General features: G+C 45.7%; 1 protein-coding gene across 4 annotated transcripts in view; it reads right to left on the minus strand.

Annotated features, from left to right (window-relative positions):
• Positions 1–12,678, minus strand: part of LOC308574538 (uncharacterized protein) — a gene marked incomplete at its 3' end in the record, with an annotated part of 155,604 nt that overhangs the window by 10,000 nt on the left and 132,926 nt on the right. For all 4 annotated transcript variants that reach the window (XM_081172429.1, XM_081172428.1, XM_081172427.1 and 1 more), the window contains 8 exons: positions 12,201–12,280; positions 8,697–8,857; positions 7,325–7,487; positions 6,818–6,987; positions 6,609–6,687; positions 5,604–5,762; positions 3,818–4,147; positions 1,865–1,983 (listed from right to left, as the gene is read on the minus strand). In XM_081172429.1, coding sequence (XP_081028555.1) covers positions 1,865–1,983; positions 3,818–4,147; positions 5,604–5,762; positions 6,609–6,687; positions 6,818–6,987; positions 7,325–7,487; positions 8,697–8,857; positions 12,201–12,280 — 1,261 coding nt within the window. The remainder of the gene's footprint in view (positions 1–1,864; positions 1,984–3,817; positions 4,148–5,603; positions 5,763–6,608; positions 6,688–6,817; positions 6,988–7,324; positions 7,488–8,696; positions 8,858–12,200; positions 12,281–12,678) is intronic.

The raw sequence follows: 12,678 nt of genomic DNA on the forward strand, positions 1-12,678 counted from the left end.
AGAACAGTTTCAGGTTAAGAACGGACCTCCAGAACGAATTAAGTACATAACCAGAGGTACCACTGTAATGGATAGGAATTCGGGGATAGAGAAAAGAAACTACCAATTTGAAACCAATTTGGTTTCAATACCATCAAATAGTGGAATTTTTCAAACAGGACAGGAAAATTGGCTTCCAGATGGAAAAATCAAAACTAGAAACTGAATTGCTAGAACCTACTACTAAGAATCTATCTAGAATGTATAACTTGTTGCTGAAGTGGAACACACAGGAGGAAACAGTCAAATCAGCTATGATTAAGTGGGCACAGGATGTTGGTCATAACATCATGTCAGATGACTGGGAATGGTTATGGAACACCGGTATCAAATTTACGGCATGTAATGCCTTAAAGGAAAACATTATGAAAATGGTATACAGGTGGTACATGACCCCAGTCAAGCTGGCAAAAATTTATCATTTGCCCGATAACAAATGTTGGAAATGCAAAGAGACTGAAGGTACCTTCTACCACCTTTGGTGGACATGCCCGAAGATTAAGGCTTTCTGGGAAATGATCTATAATGAAATGAAAAAGGTACTTAAATGTACCTTTCCTAAAAAACCAGAGGCCTTTCTCTTGGGCATTGTCGGCCAATTGGTGTCAAAGAAGGACAGAGCTTTTTTCATGTACGCTACAACAGCAGCTAGAATACTCATCGCAAAGTATTGGAAGACACAAGACCTACCCACTCTGGAAGAATGGCAGATGAAAGTGATGGACTATATGACATTGGCTGAGATGACATGCAGAATCCGTGACCAAGGAAAAGAGACAGCGGAAGAAGAATGGAGAAAATTCAAAAGTTACCTTAAGGACTATTATAAACTCAATGAATGTTAGAGTGTTTTGGTTCTTAGGAGCAAAGGGATACAGTGACATAAGCTTAGAATATAGAGATGACTAAGATGACTGAGGTTGGAAAGTAACAACTGGGAGTTGCTATAAAATTATAGACATTGGGATGCAGAAAGGGGGGGTATGGGGAAGTCCCAGAAAAGAGGTTTATGAAAATATGTTATGAATTTATACGTGTATGTTTGTTTTCTTAAGTGTTTGTCTGTTTTTTAAAATTTGTAAAACCAATAAAAGTTTTTTTAAAAAAAAAGAGAAAAGAAACTACCTCTTTGTGCATCGCTTAGTTCAACTATGGAACTCACTCCTATATGGGACAGTGAGGGCCACCCACATGAATGGCTTTAAAAGAGGATTGGGCAAATCTATGCAGGACAATGGCTATTAGGCATGATGGCCATACTGCACCTCCACAGTCAAAGGCAGTAATCCTTCTGCCTACCAGTTGTGGGCTCTTGTGCTTAGGCCCTCCTTGAGGGTTTCCCACAGGCATAGAATTGGCCACTGTGAGAACAGGATGATAGACTCCACGGGTCATTGGCACAATTCAGCAGGTTCTCCTCATGTGCTTATGAATTCCACTATCCTTCCGATTTTGTGCTTTTCTGAATTTGGCAAGATCATTCGCAGCTCATGCTCCAAAACCATTTTAGAAAGTGCCATTTACAATCGAAAGCATAAAGCATTCTGCTGTCTAGACCACAAAACTAAGGTAGGGTGGGAGGAACATGTCCAGCACTTGACAAGATTCTATCAAGCCAACTTTGTCCCTTTCAGCAGCACCTTCGGAATTTGCTGAGATGCCACTTCCCACTTCCCACCATGGAAAAAAGGGTGGTGAAATTGGGGAAGGCATTTCGGCTCAGCCCTGAGCCAGAACTGGCCCCAAGCCAGACCAATGGATTTTAGAGCTACATCTGTAGTGCTGCAGCATGCACATCTGGCCAGAACACCTGAAAACTTATTACCTTCCCTGCTGTCTCTTCTGCTCCCCAAGAACACTGGAAAAAGGCATCAGCTAGGGCAGCCACTGCTGTGTTGAGCTCTTTCCAAAAGCCAACGTTTGGAGGAATAGCTTCCTTAGAGCCTGGGAGCGGGGGAGAAAGATAAAAAGACCGATCTGTGTCATCAGAATTCTTTGAATCCTCCAGATGTAGCCTCACTCAATGTGGAAGCCCCTTTCCATTAGACACTCCCATCTGGAGATTCAGAGTTTTGTTCAGTTCACTGTCCCTTGCCACAATATTACACCTTTCTGCATGCAACCATCCAGGCCAGATGAGATGTAGTTCAGGAGAGCCAAGCTCCAGACAGATTTTTTTAAGCTAGCTAAAGTTTGAACCACAGTTTTGTCCAATTACTCATAGCAGTCAAGCGATGAGACTGTTTTGAAGATTCAGTAAGCTAAACCCATCTTCAGCTCGCCCTTTTGGAAGCCTGTCTGCATTATTAGGCAGGGCTTGTGTGGTGCAACATGCAGATTTAGAAATAGGCAAAACCTTCAGCAGAGCATCTCATAAGCCAGGAACCCACACCTCCATTGTGCTATTGTTAGCATAAGGCACAAACAAGGAAGAGGCCAGACTCTCTCCTGTAATATGCACTGCAGATCTAGTTCTTGGAGCTGCCGTCTCTCTGCTTTCCTCTGCTATGATCCTGGGCAATGAAAGGTTAAGGAAGGAAGTGAAGAGACAAAAAAAGTAGATCTGCAAAAGGTATTTTTGTCCTTGCTTACAATATTACCCAAACAGCAGAAGGACCGAGAAAGGAAGATCATTATTGGGGAAACTATCACAATGAAGGAAGTGTTGTGCCAAATACCTGCTACACAAATAGGTTAAAAAAAAAAATCCCCTTCACCCAGTTATGCGGAAAGGATATCATTAGATCACTGGGTGTAGCAGCCTTCTTTGCATTTGACATGGCAATTGTCAGAATTTCATCATTATATTCCAGGCATTCAAATCAGCCTTCAGTACTATGAAGTACATGCTTTTGCATGCAGAAGATCCCTGTTTCACTCCATGACATATCTACAGTTAAAGGAAACCAGGCATCCTTTAGTGGTAGATACCATGGAGGGAACAAGGGACCATGTGAAAAGAAACAAACACTGGGGATTGTTGGGAAAAATGGCAGCCCCATGGCAAGTTCCACTTCCCCTTGAATAATGTCTGAACAATTTGGCAATACATAGAATCATAGAGTCAAAAAGGATGCAGAGGGTCATCTCGTCCAACCGCCTGCAATGCAGGAATCTCAACTAAAGCATCCATGAGAGATGGCTATCCAACCTCTGCTTAAAAACCTCTATTCACTTCTTTCACTCCTATTTTTTATCATTGGGTAGAGGGGGCAGAGAAATCCACATCCGAATGACATTAGGACAGGCAGTAATAATAATAATGATGATGGTGATGATGATGATTCATTATTACAGTCAAAGACCAGTTCAAGAGGACAGGCAGTAAATTGAATTAGATCATGGGTAGGCAAACTAAGGCCCGGGGGCCAGATCCGGCCCAATCGCCTTCTTAATCTGGCCCGCCGACGGTCCGGGAATCAGTATGTTTTTACATGAGTAGAATGTATCCTTTTATTTAAAATGCATCTCTGGGTTATTTGCGGGGCATAGGAAGTCATTCATTATTTTTTTCCAAAATATAGTCCGGCCCCCCACAAGGTCTGAGGGAAAGTGGACTGGCCCCCTGCTGGAAAAGTTTGCTGACCCCTGAATTAGATGTTTCAGAGTGTGAATGTTGGCACGGGGCTGTTGTTTTCATTGCAATGCTCATTTCTGCCACCAGGTGGCAAGTATATATATAAAAAAGAACATGTCTGGCACTTCTGAATGCCTCTGTCAATCAGAGTTGACAGTGCTGGGTTGGATGGTCTGACAGCTTCCTTCCACCTAACTATACCTGCTTTGATGTGTGCCATGGCATTCAGCAGCACTGTGACAAAGCCCCCAGCACTCTCCAGGTGAGATGAAAGTATATACAGGAACCTGTTGGTGGCATCATAGTAGGAATCTCTGGTGAACTGAACCTCTGTAGGGCCTTGCTTGGGGACTGCTTGAGCCAAGAGGAGAACCAGCGCTGGCAAGGAGAAGGCTCTTCCCAGAAGGCGTGTGACAGTGCAGGCAAAGCGGTAAACCACAAAATGGCGAGGGGAGAGGCTGGTGAGGTCAGTGGGGACCACAGCATCAACAGAAGGTCCTGAGGAAAGGTGGCCATTATTTATGTTTTCACCTGGAAAAGGGGGACAGAACAAAGGAAAGTTGGCACTGAAAGTCATTCTATAGTCAAGGACAGTGTTTCCCAAACTTGGGTCTCCAGCTGTTTTTGGACTACAACTCCCATCATTCCTAGCTATCAAGACCAGTGGTCAGGGATGATGGGAACTGTAGTCCAAAAGCAGCTGGACACCCAGGTTTGGGACACATGGGTCTAGGATCATGGATGAGGAGCCTTTGGCCCTCCTGATGTTGTTGAACTACAGCTCCCATCAGCCCTAGCAAGAAAGGCCAATGGTTAGGGATTATGGGAGTTGTAGTTCAGCAACATTTGGAGAGCCAAAAGTCCTCAAGTCTAAAAATAGCATTATTCTGAAAGCATGAAATTGTTCTTTATTCCTGAATCACCTCAGTCCCTAAAATAGCCTTATCCCTGTGTTTGTGAGATGAATAGGGATGTTTGTAAAATGAACAGGAGTTCCAGGAGTTAGGTTTTTCTTAAATGGTATATTTAGAAACATATATTTCTCTGACAGTGAAGGCAGAGCATTGTGATCATGGCTAGCAGCCACTGACAGCCTTATTCTCCGTGAATTTGTGCAATCTTCTTTTAAAGCCATCCAAAGTTGCTGGCCATCACTGCTTGCTATGGGAGAGAGTGCCATGTTCATTTATCTGTCCTGGGAGCTTTCAACGTTCAGCTTCACTGGATGTCCACAAGCTCTAGTGTCATGAGAAAGGAAGACAAGCTTTTCTCTATCCACTATCTCTGTGCCATGCATAATTTTATGGCTTTTATCACATCCGCTTCTTAATCACTTTAAACCCAAAAGTCCCAGATAGCATCTTGGGGGCTGGCTGCCAGAGACAGTCAGATATAATATAAATGGCCGTCAGCGTGCACATGAGATTTGCTTCATGTCCCCCCACACGTTTCCTGCTTAAGCCCCCATAGGTAAAGGGACCCCTGACCATTACGTCCAGTCGTGGCCAACTCTGGGGTTGCGGCACTCATCTCGCTTTATTGGCCGAGGGAGCCGGCGTACAGCTTCCGGGTCATGTGGCCAGCATGACTAAGCTGCTTCTGGCGAACCAGAGCAGCGCACGGAAACGCCATTTACCTTCCTGCCAGAGTGGTACCTATTTATCTACTTGCACTTTGACGTGCTTTCGAACTGCTAGGTTGGCAGGAGCAGGGACTGAGCAACGAGATTCGAACCGTCGACCTCCTGATCGGCAAGTCCTAGACTCTGGGGTTTAACCCACAGTGCCACCCGCATCCTTTTTAAATGCTGGAGATTTAAAGAGAAACCTTGGCATTCTAAGATGGAACAAAGCAAAGGGGAGGAATCACCAAACCACTTCGATGATTTGCATGTGTTTCTATGCATCATTCCCACTTCCTCTCTGAGGCAATCCCAAGAAACGCAGGGATAATGGGTATCAGAAGATGCAGGAATCAGCTCTATCACCTGGAGAAGGAGGCGAGTGTGGGGGCTGCTGGGATGTCTCCAAAAACTGCTTGATCTCGCCCAGGGTCTTGGCAAGGGGGGACGTCGCCATCAGGGCCTCTACTTCCAGCTCGCTTACGCAAGCAAGCATGCTGCTCTTGCGAGGCTGCAGGTCCAACCCTGACAAATACAGACAAGACATATATCAGCTGAAGGTGCTGCTTGTAGACTCAGAGAAACAAGGATGAGGATGATGACTTCATGCAGATTACTAAATTCATGCAGCGGGGAGGGGCTGTTATGTAACACACTGTCACAAGGGTCACTTGCATGGCCTGAAAAAATGACCTGTACATACATAACTGACGCTCTGAAGCTTGCAGACCGCATGTGGCTTATGTTTCCATCTAGTGGCAGCTCAGGACAACTGCACCTCCCAACAACCACAGACAGGGAGAAACTAGACGGGCAATTAGGATTTCCTGTGGTTTTGTGTGTATTATTTTAAACTAAGCGGCTGCTTTCAAGATTCCGCACATTTTGAAAAGTGGTGTTTTCAGAAAGATTGTTAACCATTTCCTCCCTTACCCTGATCTAAATTGCCCCTTCCTGCTGTTAACGCATGCAATTGTTTTGTTCTCAGAAGCCAACAGCATCTTCGGAGGAGCTTCGCTAGGGAAAGGGCATGGATGTTTAGGATATCAGATTCAAGTGCAGATGTTTACAAGAGTCCTTTGTGTCTGCAATTTGCACTGGGAGGGGGAACACCTTTCAGGGGAGCAAATGAGAGTCGCACCCAGCCACGCAAATTGCATGTGTGTGCACTGGGGTCATCATGTGTACCTGTGAATGGATGGATATCAGTGGATTGGGTATGTGGATTAGAGAAAGGAGGTGGACTGGCTCTATCGACTTTTGTTTCAGGCCACAAACACATTGCCCCAAAGGGAATGCAGCCCTCGAGGGAAGTGGGGGGTTCTCCTTCCCTGTTCTATAACCAGGTAAAAAGACTGCACACATCCTTACCTTGGTCTTCAAAGCCACGAGAGCTAAGGGAGGCCCGTTTCCCACCGGAGAGCACACGCTGTGTCAGGGAGCTAGTACCCTACACAGGAAATAATGTTCAAATATCACAGGAATGAGAGACAGACAGACAGAGAGAGAGAGAGAGAGAGAGAGAGAGAGAGAGAGAGAGAGAGAGAGAGAGAGTGCCAAAGGGAGACCTTCATTCTTACCGGACATCTTTGCTGAGTTCCAGCTTGCTCTCGGATAGCCAGGCCAGATCCACCAGCTCCATTGTGCCCCTGTGCCCCTTCTGGCTTCGCCGTCACCTTCCCAAAATGGATTTTCCGCAGCAAAATCCCCAGGACTTTCATTAACTCTGTTGCCTCCTGCCACTCAGAACCTAAAAGAATTCAGCAAGGCATTAATCAGTTAATACAGCTTCCTTAACAGCCTGTAAAGCAGCTGTTTTCATGCCTCTTGGAGATTTGCTCATGAACACAGCTACATTCAGAGCAAAGAAGCAAGCTCCATGGGTCACCACAAGTGTCACAGTGAAATATCCATAAGAAAAGAGACCATTAAAAGGTGCAAAGGAGAATTTTAAAAATGAAAAACACACCATTATTTGCTTTCACATTTTGGTCAATTTTAATGGGTGCCTGGCACTTGTAGATAATTCCTTTTTAAAAAAATGGCAGGGAAGTGTTCTGTTTTCCCTGTTTTCCCAGCTCTCTTACCTGAGTAGCCCATTGCTTGCAAGACTCCAGAAAGCTTGATGGAGGAGCTCTCACTTTCTTGGGTCTCCTTGGCTGAACTGAAGGTGACCTGGGCTCTATCCCTGGTGACTGTGGACCTTTCCATGCCCTTCAATGCATCCATGTCCACTGTCTGTACCAGATCCTACAAACAGAGATCAACGGCCTTAATGTTTTACTGCTGTCTCAGATTTTATGACCTCGTCAATTTGCTTTTGCCTTCACTGGGGAACATTACATTGTTTAGGAAAATAGGAAGCTGCCTTATGGAAAGGTCAGACTATTGCCCATCAAACCTTTGAGTGGCAGAGGCTTTCCAGGGTCTGAGGCAGAGAGAATGGCACTGGGTCCTGTAAACCAGGGATAAGGAACTTCAGGTTGTTGTTTTTTTTTGCCAGGGGTGCATGTCAAATGTGGCCCTCCACTCCTCTCTATCTGGCCCTCGGGACTCTCCCCACACCACACCCCTTCCCAGCCAGCCACACCCTCTCTCCATAGGCCACACCCCTCAGGGGCCCTGCTTCATTTGTTGCTCCACCCACTTTATCTCTGGTTCTGCCAGCCACTGCATGTGGCCCTCAGAAAGTGGCCCGGAAGAGACTGCTACCTTTGGATTGAAAAAGGTTCGCCAGCCCTACTACAAACATTTCCTAGTGAGCTGCTCTGGAAATCTGAATCACTCATCTCCTTAACCAAGACTTTCCCTTGGTATGTCTCACCAAGCCTCACACCAGACCTGCCCTTCCTCACCTCAGTTATCCAGTCTGCTGTTTTCCCCTGCCAGCCCATTCACGACTATGCCTCCTGTTCCTGGCCCACAAGCCCATTGCCACATGCCAGGGCCCAGACTTCATGGTGGCCCGTTTCAAGCCAGACCCCAGGCCTGACAGTCCCCTAATTCCCCATGCAGCCCTCAGGGGGGCGCCTCCTTCTTTCAGCTTCAAGCTTATTGTAATTTAGCCACATCAATGTTGCCCATAGGTGTGCATTAATGTACCCTAGTGCAGAAACATTTAATGAGGGCCAGGGATCTAAAACCTGCCAATGTTGAAGGACCCTGCCTGAGCGGACAGACTCAGGGGCAACACCTCTTGGTTGCCCAGAAGTGTGAAATTTATTGCTATATTCTGCCCCCAGTGGAATTTTGGTACCTACATCTAGAATGGCCACCACCATGTGATTGGTCAAGAATCATGATCTAGCTAATCTGGTCCATAGATGGGCAGGTGCATTATACCCATTAGTAACCCATTCAGCTGAGTGAGGTGCTCCAGTTTGTTGGAAATAAAGTGGGGTCAAAAGTCAATGAGAAAATATATTTCTACACACATGCTCCCCTCCTCATAGCACTTACCAAAAGACTCTGGATCTTCTGGCTGATGCCTCGGTAGAAGGCCAGGACGTCTGCCCGGTGTTTTGCTAGCTGCGATGCCAAGTGAAGGTTCTGGTCCTCCAGCTTGTCATACAAAGTGCGGACGCTGAAATCTTCCAGGTCTTTTGTTGCAAACTGGTCGCCTGAAACAAAGGCAGCTTATCCATTTAATTGACTATGAACTTTGGTATAAAGGAAAAGAAGCTTTGCGGTCCTTACTTTGATTTATTTCTTTGTGGTGGGAAGGGAGGAGAAAGAAGCTCAGAAATGGAGAGACTCTTCCAGTAACTCTCCCGTCTTATCTTGTCTTCAAAAATGGCACGGGATGAATGGTTGGGACAGAAGGACCAGGGTTCAAATCCATGCTTAGCCACATTGCTTGCTGGATATACTAGAACAATCTCTCCCCCCCTTCTCTCTCAGTCTAAACTACTGCTCAGGATTTCTGTAGTGAAACAACAACTGGATAGTCTCCATGAAAAACCATCCTGATAAGAACATAGGGAAAACTCAGTTGGATATGCACAAAGGCCCATCAAGTCGAGCTTCCTGTTCTTACAGCTCCTACCCAGGTCCCAGATGCCTATGGGAAGACAAGAAGTAGGACCTGGGTGCAACCACCACCTTCCCACTCTTGGTTCCCAGCCAGTGGTATTTAGAGGCCTCCTGCCTCTGGCAGTGGAAGCAGAGCAGCCATTGATCACCTTATCTTGACCTTGGGAAATGATCTTGCCAGCCTGCCTCACCTGATGCTGAATCTTGTACCATTCCAGCCCCAGGTGAAGACCTTTTTGAATCCCTTGAAGATCTACCCTAGAAGTTGGGGGCTGCACACAAATGTGGTCAGGCATCCTTCCCCAAACTGGTGTCCTCCAGATGTTGCTTGACTACAACTCCCATCAGTCTGAGCAAACATTGGCCTATATGGTTTTGCATGTACAAAACCTTCTGAAAGGCACCAAGTTGGGGAAGGCTATTAATGAGGGTGAAAGAGGAGAGCGCAAAATATGGTCTGAAGCTCAACATCAAAAAACGAAGATGATGGCCACTGGGCCCATCGCCTCCTGGAAAATAGAAGAGGAAGAAATGGAGGCAGTGAGAGATTTTACTTTCTTGGGCTCCATGATCACTGCAGATGGTGACAGCAGCCACGAAATTAAAAGACGCCTGCTTCTTGGGAGAAAAGCAATGACAAACCTAGACAGCACCTTAAAAAGCAGAGACATCACTTTGCCGACAAATGTCCGTATAGTTAAAGCTATGGTTTTCCCAGTAGTGATGTATGGAAGTGAGAGCTGGACCATAAAGAAGGCTGATTGCTGAAGAATTGATGCTTTCACATTATGGTGCTGGAGGAGACTCTTGAGAGTCCCATGGACTGCAAGAAGATCATACGTATCCATTCTGAAGGAAATCAGCCCTGAGTGCTCACTGGAAGGACAGATCGTGAAGCTGAGCCTCCAATACTTTGGCCACCCCATGAGAAGACAAGATTCCCTGGAAAAGACCCTGATGCTGGGTAAGATTGAGGGCACAAGGAGAAGGGGACGACAGAGGACGAGATGGCTGGACAGTGCTCTCGAAGCTACCAGCATGAGTTTGACCAAACTGCGGGAGGCAGTGGAAGACAGGAGTGCCTGGCATGCTCTGGTCCATGGGGTCATGAAGAGTCGGACATGACTAAATGACTAAACAACAACAACACGTGAGAAAGAGAGTGTGTGACACATCATTGAATGAGAATGAATAGAAGTGGGAACTACAACAAAATGTGGCAGTGTGAAGTGCTCCATGCTCAGGATTCAAACTATTGCATTCTATTTCTCTTGCCCCCCCCCCCAGTTTTTCACCTCCTCCCCTCCTCATCAGTGAGCATCCCATGCCCTCTGAGCAAGCTCAACCCCTGTAGAGCTGTTTTACGGTTTTCGCTTACCCCCTCCTTTTAAGGTTTTCCCTGATAAACATTTGATGCTGCCCGTTTGTGCCTGGGTGATGTCATTTTAGCTACACAAGCAATGCCATTCACAGCCTGAACTTTAGGAATACAGGAAGGATCCTGCAGAACTTTGGCTAAGTGGGTCAAAACCTGAAATCAGTCCCCAGAAAACCACAAGGTTGGAAGCAAATATTTACAGTTTTCACAGCGTCCCTAGTGAGGTGCCCTAGATACCTCCAAAGTGTTAATTATCAGCTATTATTAGTCTGGTATGATGTGCGCATGGCATTCAATCCTTTCAGGGTGCAATATATGTGTGTGTGTGTGCTCATTTAAATCCTCTTTATAGGTTCAGAAGTTACTCTTGGCCACTCACAATGCTCATAAGAATGGTCTACCAGTGTGAGTGGTATTGTGTGAACTAGGAGCACACAAATTTCAGAAGCAGCAATGGCCATTATCACTAATCCTTCAGTGCATACTTTTTAATTTTTTTATTTTTTATTTGCTAAAGCTGTAATGGCTGAAATCTGCAAATTCACAGAGGGCACCACTTGGGCATCTGTAGTTCTTAGGTGAATTTCAAAAGTTCCCAAGGTATCCACAGAGGCCTTTTCATACATCAGACTTGTTTGGAAGCCTAATCCTAGGTCCCTAATGAGTTCGTGTGCATGGCATATGTATTTGCAAGCACAAATTTGCCTCCACTTTTCATTTTCAGGTGTACACATCAAACATCTTAGGTCTACAACTTAACTGAGAGAATTTAGTAAACGAACTGTCAGGGTGACAGTGGCAATTGAAATGCCCTGCCTTAATTTTTTTCATTGATTTTTTTGTAGCGGAACCACCCCCAAAGAGTGTAAACACTGCCATCTGCTGGACATAACTCCACCTGCACTATCATCAGTAAACGCTTCCGCTTCGGAGATCTCACAGACTTACATTCTCATCTGTCAAAAACAAAAGTTACTGCGTCATGGTGAGTTATCCAGAGAACAGACAAGTGTGATCAATATACCTTTGACAAACCTGTGCCCTGCAAATGTTTTGGACTACAACTCCCATCACGCATAGCAATTGTTTAATTTGGTCTGGGGGTGATGGGTGTTGTAGTACAAAGCAACTTGGCTTAGAGGAAACCAGTGGGGAATGCTAATCCATACCCACATCAAATAACCCCACAAATTCTGAAAAAGTCCAGGAAACCAGCCACCAGAGCTTATGTGCCTTTGCTATCAAGCGACTAATGTTCAGTTTTAAAATGGCCCTTGCGTGTGCAAATGAACAGTATTTTCTCCTCTCTGAGAGGCGTGGCATCCCAAAAGCATCCCATGCTGGATTATAGCTTCGATTACAGCACACGCCTTGCTTCAGTGTTTTGTGGTTGCTTTGGCAAACTCATTTTGGGTCAGAGATTTCCCATGTCAGGACTGGAGATCAAAATCGCTTGCCAGCATTTGGGTGTCTGTGTGGGAGGGGGGAATATGCAACATTCACCTGCCCGTTTGTGAGAACATGGAGCCTAATCTTCCAAAACAAAGTCTTACCTAATCCTGGGAAAGTTCCCTCTCCTCCATCAGGTTCTTCTCCAGATCCCTGGGAGCCAAGAGCTTCATAGAACTGGATGCTGCAAGAACAGGGGGAGAAATGAGCACAGAAAAGTGCCTCTTTTAAAAAGGCTGTCTCTTGTGTTGAGACTAGGGATGGGAAGATCTGTTAACTGGGATTACTCTCAGTTTCTTATTTTCCCCCCTCACTCATAGAGGAGAAGGCTATCCATGGCTACTAGCCATTACAGTGGTACCTTGGGTTAAGTACTTAATTCGTTCCGGAGGTCTGTTCTTAACCTGAAACTGTTCTTAACCTGAAGCACCACTTTAGGTAATGGGGCCTCCCGCTGCCGCCGTGCTGCCAGAGCATGATTTCTGTTCTTATCCTGAAGCAAAGTTCTTAACCCAAGGTACTATTTCTGGTTTAGCGGAGTCTGTAACCTGAAGCGTATGTAACCTGAAGTGTATGTAACCT

The sequence above is a fragment of the Podarcis bocagei genome (genome assembly GCF_964188305.1).
Source record: "Podarcis bocagei genome assembly, chromosome: 15".
In the NCBI taxonomy this organism is placed as follows: Eukaryota; Metazoa; Chordata; class Lepidosauria; order Squamata; family Lacertidae; genus Podarcis; species Podarcis bocagei.